Genomic DNA, 12,641 nt, shown 5'->3' on the forward strand with positions numbered 1-12,641 from the left:
TGGTGCAAAGGAAACGTGGTCAAGACTGTTGAAATGTTGAACGGGTGGGATTTTTTTTGCTTTCTATTGTTTGAATATTATTACTTGAATTTTTACTATAAGCAAATTTTGCTTAAAATATTTGTGTATTAAATTTTTTATTTCAAAGAATAAAAGAAATAAAACAATAGGCTGTTTAAAGATACATGTTTTCTTGTCTTTAGTTCTCGAAGGAGGATGGGGAGCCAGCGCTCTCCAGGAAGTTGGGAGGAAAGTTTGAGGAACTCCCCAGCAGGTGTTCAGGAAATAGGCTGGGGTGAAGTCACCATGGACCGTAGCTGAGGGGGCCCTGGGGAAGGACTTAGTCAGCACAGGGAGACAAGCCCAACCCACCACCGTCAGAGACATGGTTGTGTCCTACTGATTGAGAGGAAGGGTACAAGTGGCCTTCCCACAGTGGTCACCTACTGAACAGATTAGGGCAGGAGGTGAGGAGAGGGAGGCCTGGGGAGGCCTAGGGTATAAGGTTCTCATCTAGAAAGGCATCTGGAGGCAGAGGGGATGAAGTTGGAGGGTATGGGGTTTGCAGGAGGCATCCCTCAGAGAGCCTCTGGTCCCCCTCTTTCTGTATCTGGCCTTTTCTGGAAAATAACGTCCCCACCCCTCCCAGGACACCCCTGCTATAGGATCAGGCTCATCACAATGGTAGCTTCTGGAACCCCTAGCTTCCCTTTCTGTAGACTGGCTGAACTGGGAGGGAAGCCATAGCCATAATTCTCACCTCACCTGGTGGAATGAATGCCTGGTGCCTAAAGGGGTTCTTCTGAGGCCAAGGGGCTATGCAATTGAAAATCAGATGGTTCACAGCTTGGCTGTGTCGTTGATTATTATTGTTCATTGAGCACATACTGTGTGCAAAACACTGTTGCGAGCGCTTTGCATATATTACTTGATTATTAGTTGTGGGGATACAAGCAAGTCATAGTATCTCTGACTTCATTCATTAAATGGGCTATCTATTAAATGGTATTATAGAAATATTACAAAGCCACACTTCTCAAACTTCAATGTGCCGATGAATCCCCTGGGAACCTTGTTTACATGCAGATTCTAAAGTCTATACCAGGGCCCAAGATGTTGCCTTTCCAGCAAGCTGCTGGGTGATGCTGATGCTGTTGACCTAGGGGCCACATTTTTTTTTTCTTTTCTGTGACGGAGTTTCACTCTTGTTGCCCAGGCTGGAGTGCAATGGCGCAATCCCAGCTCACTGCAACCTCTGCCTCCTGGGTTCAAGGGATTCTCCTGCCTCAGCCTCCTGGGTAGCTAGGATTACAGGTGCATACAAGCATGCCCAGCTAATTTTTGTATTTTTAGTAGAGACGGGGTTTCTCCAGGTTGGCCAGGCTGGTCTCGAACTCCTGACCTCAGGTGATCCTCCCATCTTGGCCTCCCAAAGTGCTGGGATTACAGGCTTGAGCCGCCGCGCCCGGCCCTAGGGGCTACATTTTGACAAGCAGCAAGAATTTAGAGCACAGCGATTGACAGTTGGTAGACACTCAGCAAATTGAGTGAATGATTCAATGCATCCACGTTGAGTGAATGATTAAATGAGATACTAGCTAGGAAACACACATAAACTGTAAGTACATGCAAGTACTGTGCAAGCATATGCAATCATCATTCTAAGACAAAAAGGCTGAATAATCTGCCCGGAAAAGGCCAGCCTGGAAGAGTGACTACACAGAGGAGTGGCTAGAAACCTGCTCCCATACCAGGCTGCCTGGGTCCACAACCCACCACTCAGCTGGGAGAGCCTGGGCAAGTAACTCACCCTTTCTGTATCTCAGTTTCTTCATCTGCAAATAATGGTCTTACTGATTTATTATTTATTTATTTATTTATTGAGGCAGAGTCTCAGTCTGTCGCCCAGGCCGGAGTATAGTGGTGCGATCTCGGCTTACTGCAACCTCTGTCTCCCAGGTTCAAGCGATTCTCCTGCCTCTGCCTCCCGAGTAGCTGGGATTACAGGCGCCTGCTACCACACGCTGCTAATTTTTGTATTTTTAGTAGAGATGGGGTTTCACCATGTTGGTCAGACTGGTCTCGAACTCCTGATCTCAGGTGATATGCCCCCTCCTCAGGCGCCCAAAGTGCTGGGATTACAGACCTGAGCCACCACGCCTGGCCCCTGTGTGAAATCTTGAAATGATTCACCTCCATCACTGCACTGGGTCTGGTCACTGCACTGGGTCTCCAGCACTGGATCTGGTGTATAGCAATCACTAAACGTTTTAATAATTATTATTTGTATTATTATTAGTAGTAGTAGCATTTGCCTCCTGGAGTGGGGCAACCCCCAAGCCCACTGGAGTGGGCCTCAGCTCCGAAAGGACTGGCGCCCACCTTTCTAAGAGGCGTGGAACCAATTGCTCCCCCTGCCTTTGAGTCCTTGTTTTTTTCCAACAGAGCTAGAGTTGAAATGCACGTGAAAATAGATTAAAATACAGCCGCCCCAAAGAATGCAAGGAAGGGAGTGAAAGAGAAAAAACACTAGGATCCTGTAAGGGATTGAATTACTGCTGAGAGTTTGGGGATTTTGAAGCACACAGGGAGGGTCCGTATGGCTCTAGGAGCACCACAGGGGCAGGGGCTGAGCGGATTCTGGAGGTTCTTCCAGTTGCCCCTCTTTTGGGGTACGTGGCCGTGGACAGTAAGCCCTATTCCTCATTGTCTCTAGGTCTTTCTTTCATCACGTATAATTCGGGAGAATTTGGAACCGAGGATTCTCCTCAACTTCTAGAAAGACACTGAAGGACTTCCTCTTGGACTGCCGGCTAATCCCAGACTGGGCAGGGCTTCCAGGCTTGTTGATTTCCCCTGTTTAGGAGACTCAAGAGTGGGGTGTAAAAGCCCAGATTCTGGAGTGAAATAGATGTTGTTTGAACCCTGATTTGCACTTACTAGCTCTGTGACCTTCAACAAGTGACTTAAAATCCGTGGGCCATATCTTTTTTATGTGCAAAACGTGAGTGGGGGGATATGGAAGTGTTTCCTGCGGCTGTCGAAAGCTACCAGCAGCGTTTGACATGCAGTCGTGTTCAATAAGCAGCAGGCAATTTTTGCTGGCAGCATTTCGGGGCTGCGCAGGGATTGACGGCTGGAAAACTCAGGCTGCAGCGGAGGCTGAAAGGGAGAACACGTGCGCCCCCACATGGTAGGCGCATTAACTGCAAGGGCGTACTCGAGGTGGGTTCCATGGCCTTCCGGTGCGGGTGGCTGGTCAGTGAATGTTGCTCTTCCTCACACCAGCTCTGTGGATTTGGGCAAGTTCCCTTGACTGAGAGACAAAAGGGTTTGAACCAGATGGTCTCGAGACCCGACATGATTTGTAAATGAGTCAGGCACGATATCTCAATCTGGGCTTCCTTTCCTTAGCAGAGTTCAGTTTTCTTGGTTCCATTCAGGCTCTCAGGCCAGCTGTTGGAAACTTAGGAGTGCTAACTTCTCAATCATTAGCAGTTTGTCTTCTGGAAGAAGTTTAGTTTCCAAGGCTACTTTGAGGAACAATGCTCTTTGGATGTATAATTCTGGAACCTTTTTTTTTTTTTTTTTTGAGACAGAGTCTCACTCTGTTGCCAGGCTGGAGTGCAGTGTTGCGGCCTCTGCTCACTGCAACCTCCGTCTCCTGGGTTCAAGCAATTCTCCTGCCTCAGCCTCCCAAGTAGCTGGGATTACAGGCACGCGCCACCAGGCCCAAGCTGATTTTTGTACTTTTAGTAAAGATGGGGTTTCACCATGTTAGCCAGGCTGGTCTTGAACTCCTGACCTCGTGATCTGCCTGCCTCGGCCTCCCAAAGTGCTGGGATTACAGGCATGGGCCACCGCACCCAGCCTCTTGGAACCATTTTTTTTTTTAACCTTATTAATTGGGACACAATGACGACACTGCTTTCCATTTGAGACTCAAGACATCAATGTTATTTATTTATTTATTTATTTATTTATTTATTGTTTTTGAGACAGAGTCTTGCACTGTTGCCCAGGTTGGAGTGCAATGGCGTGATCTTGGCTCACTGCAACCTCCGCCTCCTGGGTTCAAACAATTCTCCTGCCTCGGTCTCCCAAGGAGCTGGGATTACAGGAGCCCGCCACCATGCCCAGCTAATTTTTTGTATTTTTAGTAGAGATGGGGTTCCACCATGTTGGCCATGGCTGGTCTCAAACTCCTGACCTCAGGTGATCCACCCGCCTCAGCCTCCCAAAGTGCTGGGATTACAGGTGTGAGCCACCGCACTCGGCCAAGACATCAATCTTGAGTCTCCAGAAAGAGCATTTTCAAATCTTGGGGCCCTGAGGAGTCATCTGTACCAATGAGACTGTGTGAGGCCCAGAGAGAGAGGTGAGTCATTTTCCTCCAATTTGTGATTCCATAGCTGCTGGTCCAGTCTTGGACACCTGAAGCTGCCCAGGCCAAACCATTTTACAGATGAGGATGCTGAGGTCAGAGCAGTTGGGTGAATGGCCCAACAGCACGCAGCCAGCCCATGACCAAACTTGAGCCGGAAGGCAGGTCTCAGAATTCCCTGTTGTGGGCACTTCCAGTCCCCTCCTTTTTTTTGAGGAGGCAGAAGCGCAGGTGTCTATTGATACAGGATCCTTCCGTGTGTGTGTGTGGCAGTGGCCCCTTCTGGAGGCCCCAGGACCCAGAGAAACCCACAAGCCATTGAAAAACAGTCAGAAAGCATCTAAGTAACCATCCATTTAGTATCTGTCACAAGGCCACAAAGTAAACTAAATGGAATGTCTTTGCCTTAGGTGGGAACCCAGCTTGGTGTATTGACTCTCTGGTACTTGTTAGCAGAGATGAACAGTTATGGTTTTTGTTTGTTTGTTTCTTTATTTATTTATTTTGAGATGGAGTTTCTTTCTGTCACTCAGGCTGGAATGCAGTGTTGGGATCTCGGCTCACTGCAACCTCCATCTCCCAGGTTCAAAGGATTCTCCTGCCTCAGCCTCCCAAGTAGCTGGGATTACAGGCACCCGCCACCACCGCCAGCTAATTTTTGTATTTTTGGTAGAGATGAGGTCTCACCACATTGGCCAGGCTGGTCTCAAACTCCTGATCTCAAATGATCCACCCGCCTCGGCCTCCTAAAGTGCTGGGATTACAGGCGTGAGCCACTGCGCCTGGCTTGTTCATTTTTAAATTGAGGTATAATTTTCATGCGGTTGTTTTTGATCTATGAAAAATGAGGAAAACCCCAAATGACTAGTTAAAACTACTTCAAAACATGGGACCTGTGCTGGGTGTGGTGGCTCACACCTCTAATCCCAGCACTTTGGGAGGCCGAGGTGGGCAGACCACTTAAGCCCAGGAATTTGAGGCCAGCCTGGGCAACATAGTGAAACCTTGTCTCTACTAAAAATACAAAAACATTAGCCAAATGTGGTGTTGACACACATCTGTAGTCCCAGCTGCTCAGGAGGCTGAGGTGAGAGGATCACTTGAGCCTGGAAGGTGGAGGCTGCCCTGAGCTGTGATTGCACCACTGCACTCCAGCCTGGAGGACAGAGCAAGACTGTCTCAAAAATAAAAACAAAAACAAAAATGGGGCCCATGGCAGGGGTGAGAGTAGGTAAAGGGGACTCTCCTGATGGGAAGATTGGAAGCCACTCTAAGGAACCCCAAGGAAAGGTATACAATGGGTGACTGTGGAGGATATCCCAGGGGATGCCAGCCCAGAGTCTTCAGCAGGGCCCGGGCCCCTCAGAGGCTATAGCAGCTCCTTCCAATGGAAAAGCATGTTAGGGGCACTCTGGACCCATTGCTTTGCTCAGCAGAGCCCTGGCCTCGTTAGGGTTCTGTGATTTCAGTGTTTACTGACTACATCTATCCTCCATCCCGGCTTAACCATTTTAGATCATCAAGAACCCTAGAAGTAATGGATATTTTCCATTTTTATTAAGTTCTCAAGGAAAAGGACAGAGGAGGAACAATAAATCTCAATTATTATTATTATTATTATTTATTTTTTGAGATGGAGTTTCAGTCTTATTGCCCAGGCTGGAGTGCACTGGCGCAATCTCGGGTCACTGCAACCTCCGCCTCCTGGGTTCAGGAAATTCTTCGGCCTCAGCCTCCCAAGTAGCTGGGATTACAGGCGCCCACCACTGCACCCAGCTAATTTTTTGTTTTCTTAGTAGAGATGGGTTTTTGCCATGTTAGCCAGGCAGGTACCAAACTCCTGACCTCAGGTGATCCACCCCCCTCGGCCTCCAAAAGTACTGGGATTACAAGAGTAAGCCACGATGCCCAGCCATTTTTTTTTTTTAATATCTCTAATTACAACTCACTTTCAGCAAATTCATCTTGAAGAGGGAGCACAAGAGACTATGGTATCTTTCTGGTACAAACATTATGCTAATATTGTTCACCAGTATTGTCCATAGTATTGAGCTGCTTCTGAATTAACTCCTTATGTCAGTCATTCACTGATTAGGAAGCTGTGACTGGTTTAGTTGACTTGAAAAGTGATTAGAACTGGTGCATCCTGTTGCAAACTGCTTATAGATCCAGTGGGGTGTCTGTGTGGGCTTCTGTGTCAGAGGGAGGGAGAGGAAAAGAAGTTTATCAGGCAGAGAACGGCAGCCACAGCTGTAGGATGGAAGACAGTCATCCCAGAGGGAATGGAGTGAGTGTGAGTGTATGAGAAGTGCCTCATTTATCACTCATCTTGGGACGGGAGAAGCCCCCTTTTTGTGTTCATCTGAAAACCCCCCGACCTGGAGCTTGCGATCATGAGCACCAGTGTCTCACAGGCTTTTCTGGTTCTTGTATTCTGGTTAACTTGGAGCACACCTGTGCCATCAGTGCTTTCTGCAAAACTAACCCCCGCCCCCCACAGCCCCGCCACCCCCGGGTTTTAGCCAGAGGAGTGAGCTGGCAGTGCATAGACCAGAAAAAAGAATGGACTTTGAAAAATGAGGTCTGTTTTACTATCATCTTCGCTTTGATGATTTTATTCTTACTTGTTCTCAAATAGCCTTTTTGCAAATGCCACTGCCACTGCTATCTGGAAGAGCAATATGAAAGTCACACTGGAGTCAGAGCTTAGAGAGCAGCACCATGTCCCTGGAGGATAAGGGAAAGGGCCTCAGTGACTGAAACGAGAGCAACAGTGTAAAGTGGCGGACAGAGCAGAGAAGGAGGTTCCTGGAGGTTCGCTTCCCAAGCTAAGCCTCGCAGGGATGACGCATACTTGTATTGTTACAGGGTGATGGAACATTTGTGCTCCAGCTTCAAGCAAGCAAGGCAAGGATGCAACCTGAAGAATAGGTGCCAATGTCACAAAATGATAAAACAAGCAAACCAAAACCAGAACACCCAGTCCCACTCCGAAAGAAAGAGCTTTCCGAATGGCTGCGTCCCGTGCACTTAGTCCACGAGTGAGAGCTGGGGGCTCTGCAGTGGGTGGTTTGTCCTAATACTCCCCACCCCTGGCTCCATTTGGTACATATTCAGAGATTGTAAACTTATTATTTTGAGATGAAGTTTCACTCTTGTTGCCCAGGCTGGAGTGCAATGGTGAGATCTCGGTTCACTGCACCCTCTGCCTCCTGGGTTCAAGCGATTCTCCTCCCTCAGCTTCCTGAGTAGCTGGGATCACAGGCATGCACCACCACGCCTGGCTAATTTTGTATTTTTAGTAGAGACGGGGTTTCTCCATGTTGGTCAGGCTGGTCTCAAACCCCCAACCTCAGGTGATCCACCCACCCCAGCCTCCTAAAGTGCTGGGATTACAGGCATGAGCCACTGCACCTGGCCTAAACTTATTTTCATTACTGTTAAGCCAAACACAATCACAGCATAATCACAGCTAAAATTAACTTTGTTACTGCTCACCTATCTTAGAGGCATTTAAAAGTCTAATTTTAAAGATAAATGCGCTCCTTAATTGTTAAAAGACTTGATGTGGGTTTCAAAAGGTTTTGTTTGTTGTTTGAGACAGAGTCTTGCGCTGTTACCCAAGCTTAAGTGTAAGTGGCATGAGCTCAGCTCACTGCAGTCTTGACCTCCTGGACTCAAGTGATCCTCCCACAACCTTCTGAGTAGCTGGGATCACAGGGGCATGCCACCATACCTGGCTAATTTTCTAATTTTTTGTAGAGATGGGGTCACCCTATGTTGCCCAGGTTTGTCTCGACCTCTCAGGCTCAAGCAATCCTCCTGCCTTGGCCTCCCAAAATGCTAGGATTACAGGGGTGAGCCACCGTGCCCGGCCCCACTCCACATACTTTTAAGATGAAGTGGTTAAGCACCCCCGTGGCCTAAGGAGGTGAAGACAAATGGATAAAGGAGAGGAAGTGCCGCCTTCTCTCTCATGCTTGTGAGGCATCATTTGCCCCTTAGCCTGTTTGGATCAAACCATAAAATGGCAAGAGCTCCTTGTCCTAGAGGGACCCACTTTTAAGTCGGAAGGGGCTAGAGAGAACATTTTCTTCCAGGCAGGTGGAGTCTCATGCTCCAGGCCCTGTTGTCTGGAGGAGGGCTCTAAAAATGCCCTCAGATGGTTGGGAGTGGTGACCCATGCCTCTAATCCCAGCATTTTGGGAGGCCGAGGCGGGAGAATGGCTTGAGCCCAGGAGTTTAAGACCAGCCTCGGCAACAAAGCAAGATCCCATCTCTACAAAATAAAAATTAGCTGGGCATGGTGGTGTGCATCTGTGGTTCCAGCTACTGAAGAGACAGGCAGGTGGATCGCTTGAGCCAGGTAGGTCCATGATGGCACACAGCACTCCAGCCTGAGCAACAGAGCAAGGCCCTGTCTCAATAAATCAATAAATACATTGAGCAACTTTTGTTGGACCACAAGGAACTTTGTTTATGGATAGGTACAACTGTCTCCTAGGAAATTAAAGCCCAGCGGTGACACCCATCTAATGTCTGACATTAGCAGGGCTGGGATGAGTGTTCTTTTCAGGATCCACTGCTACCAAAAGAGGGAGCCTTGGCCAATGGCCAAAAATAAAGGAAGCAGCCGTGAGTGGGTCAGTGGATCCATGGCCTCAAGATTCCCCAGGAGAGAAGAGCAGTGCTGAACCTCCCAGTGAAGACCACTGAGGGAAGAGGAGGGAAAGAGGAATACAGATAAATTTATTAGTTAAATACTGATTTTACAGCCATTTCACCTTAAGACAATGTTAACAGGTTTGTGGGTTAGGGAGGGTATACGAGGGGGCCTTTGGAAGAAAACAATGTAAATGATGATTAAAACAGAATCTTGGTTCAAAGGTATTCTCTGCTACAGCCAGTAGGATTTTGGAGTGAGGGGGCTGGGCGTGTGGGAGGCGTAGTAATGCCACAGTCAGCTACAGCTCTGCTGAGAAAGAGGAAGGAGTCTCCATGAGCTCCAGCGTCAGGGGCGGAAACTGAGCGATGTGCAGAGGAGAAGGCAGCGGATCCCGGAGCAGCTCAGAGTCGGAGGCTCCCTCCAGGCCCCCTGCCATGTCCTAGCAGTCATCTTCTTTCCATGACTTGTGTTGTGTTGTGTTTGTTTGCTTTGAAATCATGTTGCAGAATCTCTGGCTTTTTGCCTCCTGGACAAAAGACTTCTGCCAAGGCGAGGCTGCAGGTCCAGAGGGACTCTGGCTGCCACCTGACCAAGGACCAGGAGGAGCAGACAGCAGGTGGGTCAGCCTTTGGAACACTCCTGCCCCCCGAGCAGGACTCTGTCCACTTACACTCTCCCCGGAAGGATCTCGAGGCCCGGCTGAGTGTTTGCCAGACTGGCTTGAGCAGCAGAATGTTTTGTTCTTACTCAGAACCCCTCTGTGTGTGACAGGGTGAATGAAGGGCCTGCAGTGAACTCGAGGGGGAGCCGTTTGGCTAACCTACCCAGCTCTGGTTTTGCCAGGGGAGGGGCATGTACAAGCTGCAGGCAGAGCTGAATCACTCAGAGCGGGAGAAGGGATTTTTATTTTGAGAGACGTTGGAAGTGAAGGAGCAAAGGCCGGCAGCAGGGGAAGGTGCCTGGGGGAGAAGTTGCCAGCTGCAGGTGGATGAGGCTGCGCTCTGTGGCGGGTGCAGTGCTCCTCTAGCTCCCCAGGAAGTGTTCGGTCACTTCTGTCACATCCCACAGTTGTGGAGACAGATTTAGTATTGGGGATGCAGGGTGGTGCCGCTTCTCAAGCGGATGGATGGGGCAAGGGCCTCTCCCCAGGGGACCGTCCATCCAGGTATATGGCAAACAGATGCCGTCATTTGGGCTGGAGCAGGGATCCCAGGGCCCAGCCCTCCGCTTGTTCTCAGAACCCTGGTGCTGGAAACACAATGCAAAACCCACTGTCTAGGCCACAGCGGTGAACATAGGGGACAAGGACATCTTGGGAAAGAAGTCTCCAACTCACAGGGAGATGCAGTGTGCTCATGCTGAAGGCTGGGCTCCCTCCAGTCCCACCACCGTATAAAGGCATCCAAGAAAATCCAACACCCACTTCCCCTAACCGGATGGTCAGCTTCAAGTTTCTTCCCAGTTGTTGTTCTGGAGTCATTCCCAGGCAGAGGACGCCGGTCCCTGGGAGCCCAGGGCCTCCTTCTTCGCAGTCCTCCACGTCCCAGGTCCGTGCAGGAATTTGAAGAGGGAAGAGGGAAGATTATGCAGTGATTATGTCCCCGTGACTGTCAGCCAAGACCAGGCTGTTCCAAGAGTCCTGCTTGGAGCTGGTCTGTGGAGACTGGCTGACGGGAGACACATAGCCTTGTGGGGAGAGCTTCAGGGCCGAGAGGACCGGGTGGATGGAGGGCCCGTGGCCAGACATCGCGCTGACCGAGAACGTCTGAAAAGCAGAAAGCACACGATGAGGCCCATGGAGACGCTCCTGAGGTAGGGGAGGGTGCCCTACTATGCAGATGTCGCCAGGATGGCTCCCGCCCTCAGGAAGGGACCAAGGAGCACGTCTCTCTGTTTCTCCTGATCCCGGTGATCTGGGCACGAAGGGTCTGGGTGACGCATCCGCTGCTTCTGAGCACAGTATACAACCAGGGCTAGGACCCTGTGGGCCTGTGGCTACTGTGGCTGCCCAGAAGGCTCTGATGGTTACAGGCACACTTTCTACCATCCCACCACTACCACATCCACTTTCCAACAGAGAAGCCGTCCGCCCGGCCCAGAAGGGGCTCCTGCTGCCCCTGGTTCTGTGGGATCAGGTTCTCCCAGGCAATAAGAAGCTCTTAAGACACAGCCTCTCTCAGTTAAGAGCAGAGGCAAGATTAACAGCAGGGGCTGGTCAGAGGAGACTGTGGTCAAGCTTGGTGCATCCTGGTCCCAAGAGAGGGAACTGCAGAGGGGACGAGGCAGGGAAGCTGAGATGCCATCATCCTCCACAAGAGGGAACCTGGGTTGCCCCGGGTGTCCCCTGACACACGTGCAGAGCTGGGCCTCATGAAAGTGGCATCCTGCCTGTGACCTCCCACAGCCTGCCCTCCCTGCCCTCTGCAGGGTCCAGGCCTTTCCCCACGCCAGCTTCCTCCTCCTTCCCCACCCTCTCCTGTTGAAGTCTAACCTCCCTGAACGTAGGAGACAGACTTGCCTAGAGAACCCCTGCTCTGCCTCCCAGGGCGGAACCACGTGGTTCCTCCCACAGCGGAACCACGCCTCCCCTCGCCCCAGCAGGCAGTCTCATTCAGCCTGTACTTGTGCGTTGTTTTCCTCCCCTGCCACCCATGCTGTATGCCAGCCCCGGACTCCCCTCTCTTTGTTTCCAAAGATAGTGGCACAGAGGAGCTGTTAAAAAATTGTGAGTCATAATCGTGTCCACACCACCATAGCTTGATAAGATGTCCTGAAATACAGCCGCATGCAGAGGCCCCTAGCCTCGAGGGGCCCTGAGGGCACCACGCAGCTCAAAGGCTGCAGCTTCCTAGCCCAGAGGGTAGCTCACTGCTTGCACCTGTGAGGCCTGGCTGCAAGTCCCACCCAAGACTAGGCTGGCCCCTGGGACTCTGCAGTCAGCCTCCCCACAAACAGCCCTGGCGCCCCACCCGTGGTGTGTACCTGGGACACGGAGCTGCTGTGCCCGTAGTGAGATGACAGGCCGGGTTCTGTCTTGATGGGGCGCATCTCCTCGCTGCTGCTGGTGGTGGCACTGCTGGAGTTGCTGGAAGCACCGCTGGCGGAAGGAAGGCTCTCACTGCCTGAAGGACCTGGAATGAAGCAGAGTCAGCACACCCAAATCAGCGGCAGGGACAAATGAACAGAGACAAATGAACAGAGGGCAGCAACAGGGATGGGTCTGTGCTAATGGCTTTATCTACATGTGTCAGGGAGAGCAGCAGGGGTCCTTATCAGTGGAGAGTTACAGTTCTCACAGGGATGGCTTCTTCCCCCTATCTCATCTCAAACCCTTGAGGCCACATGGGTTTCAGGATTCAAAACTTTAAAAAAAATTCTTCCTCATTCAACTTGAAGATTCAAATTTTTTAAAGTCCAAATACTGTGTATTATAGAATACCTCCAGCAGGGCCTGAGATAATACCCTATAATTAAATACATTAATATCCCCACAGCAAAGCATGTGAATATCATACTGAATGGGGTAAACAGAGACTATCAACAGCCTTGTGTCTGTTCAAAGTAGGTTTGCTGCCAAATCTAGCTTCCTGG

The 12,641-nt window shown here is 50.2% G+C and overlaps 2 protein-coding genes across 6 annotated transcripts in view; both read right to left on the reverse strand.

Annotated features, from left to right (window-relative positions):
* Positions 1-7,014: 7,014 nt before the first annotated feature.
* On the reverse strand, positions 7,015-7,706 carry C9H8orf49 (chromosome 9 C8orf49 homolog). Its single transcript, XM_030937264.1, is given in 4 exon segments — positions 7,015-7,202; positions 7,205-7,441; positions 7,444-7,618; positions 7,620-7,706. Coding segments are annotated over 4 exon segments (687 nt in total).
* Positions 7,707-9,113: 1,407 nt separating this feature from the next.
* Positions 9,114-12,641, reverse strand: part of GATA4 (GATA binding protein 4) — an 85,363-nt gene continuing 81,835 nt past the window's right edge. For all 5 annotated transcript variants that reach the window (XM_030938100.1, XM_030938101.1, XM_010384586.2 and 2 more), the window contains 2 exons: positions 12,033-12,181; positions 9,114-10,815 (listed from right to left, as the gene is read on the reverse strand). In XM_030938100.1, the coding sequence (XP_030793960.1) occupies positions 10,633-10,815; positions 12,033-12,181 (332 nt within the window). In that variant the 3' untranslated portion in view covers positions 9,114-10,632. The remainder of the gene's footprint in view (positions 10,816-12,032; positions 12,182-12,641) is intronic.

Source organism: Rhinopithecus roxellana, chromosome 9, assembly GCF_007565055.1.
Source record: "Rhinopithecus roxellana isolate Shanxi Qingling chromosome 9, ASM756505v1, whole genome shotgun sequence".
Lineage (NCBI taxonomy): Eukaryota > Metazoa > Chordata > Mammalia > Primates > Cercopithecidae > Rhinopithecus > Rhinopithecus roxellana.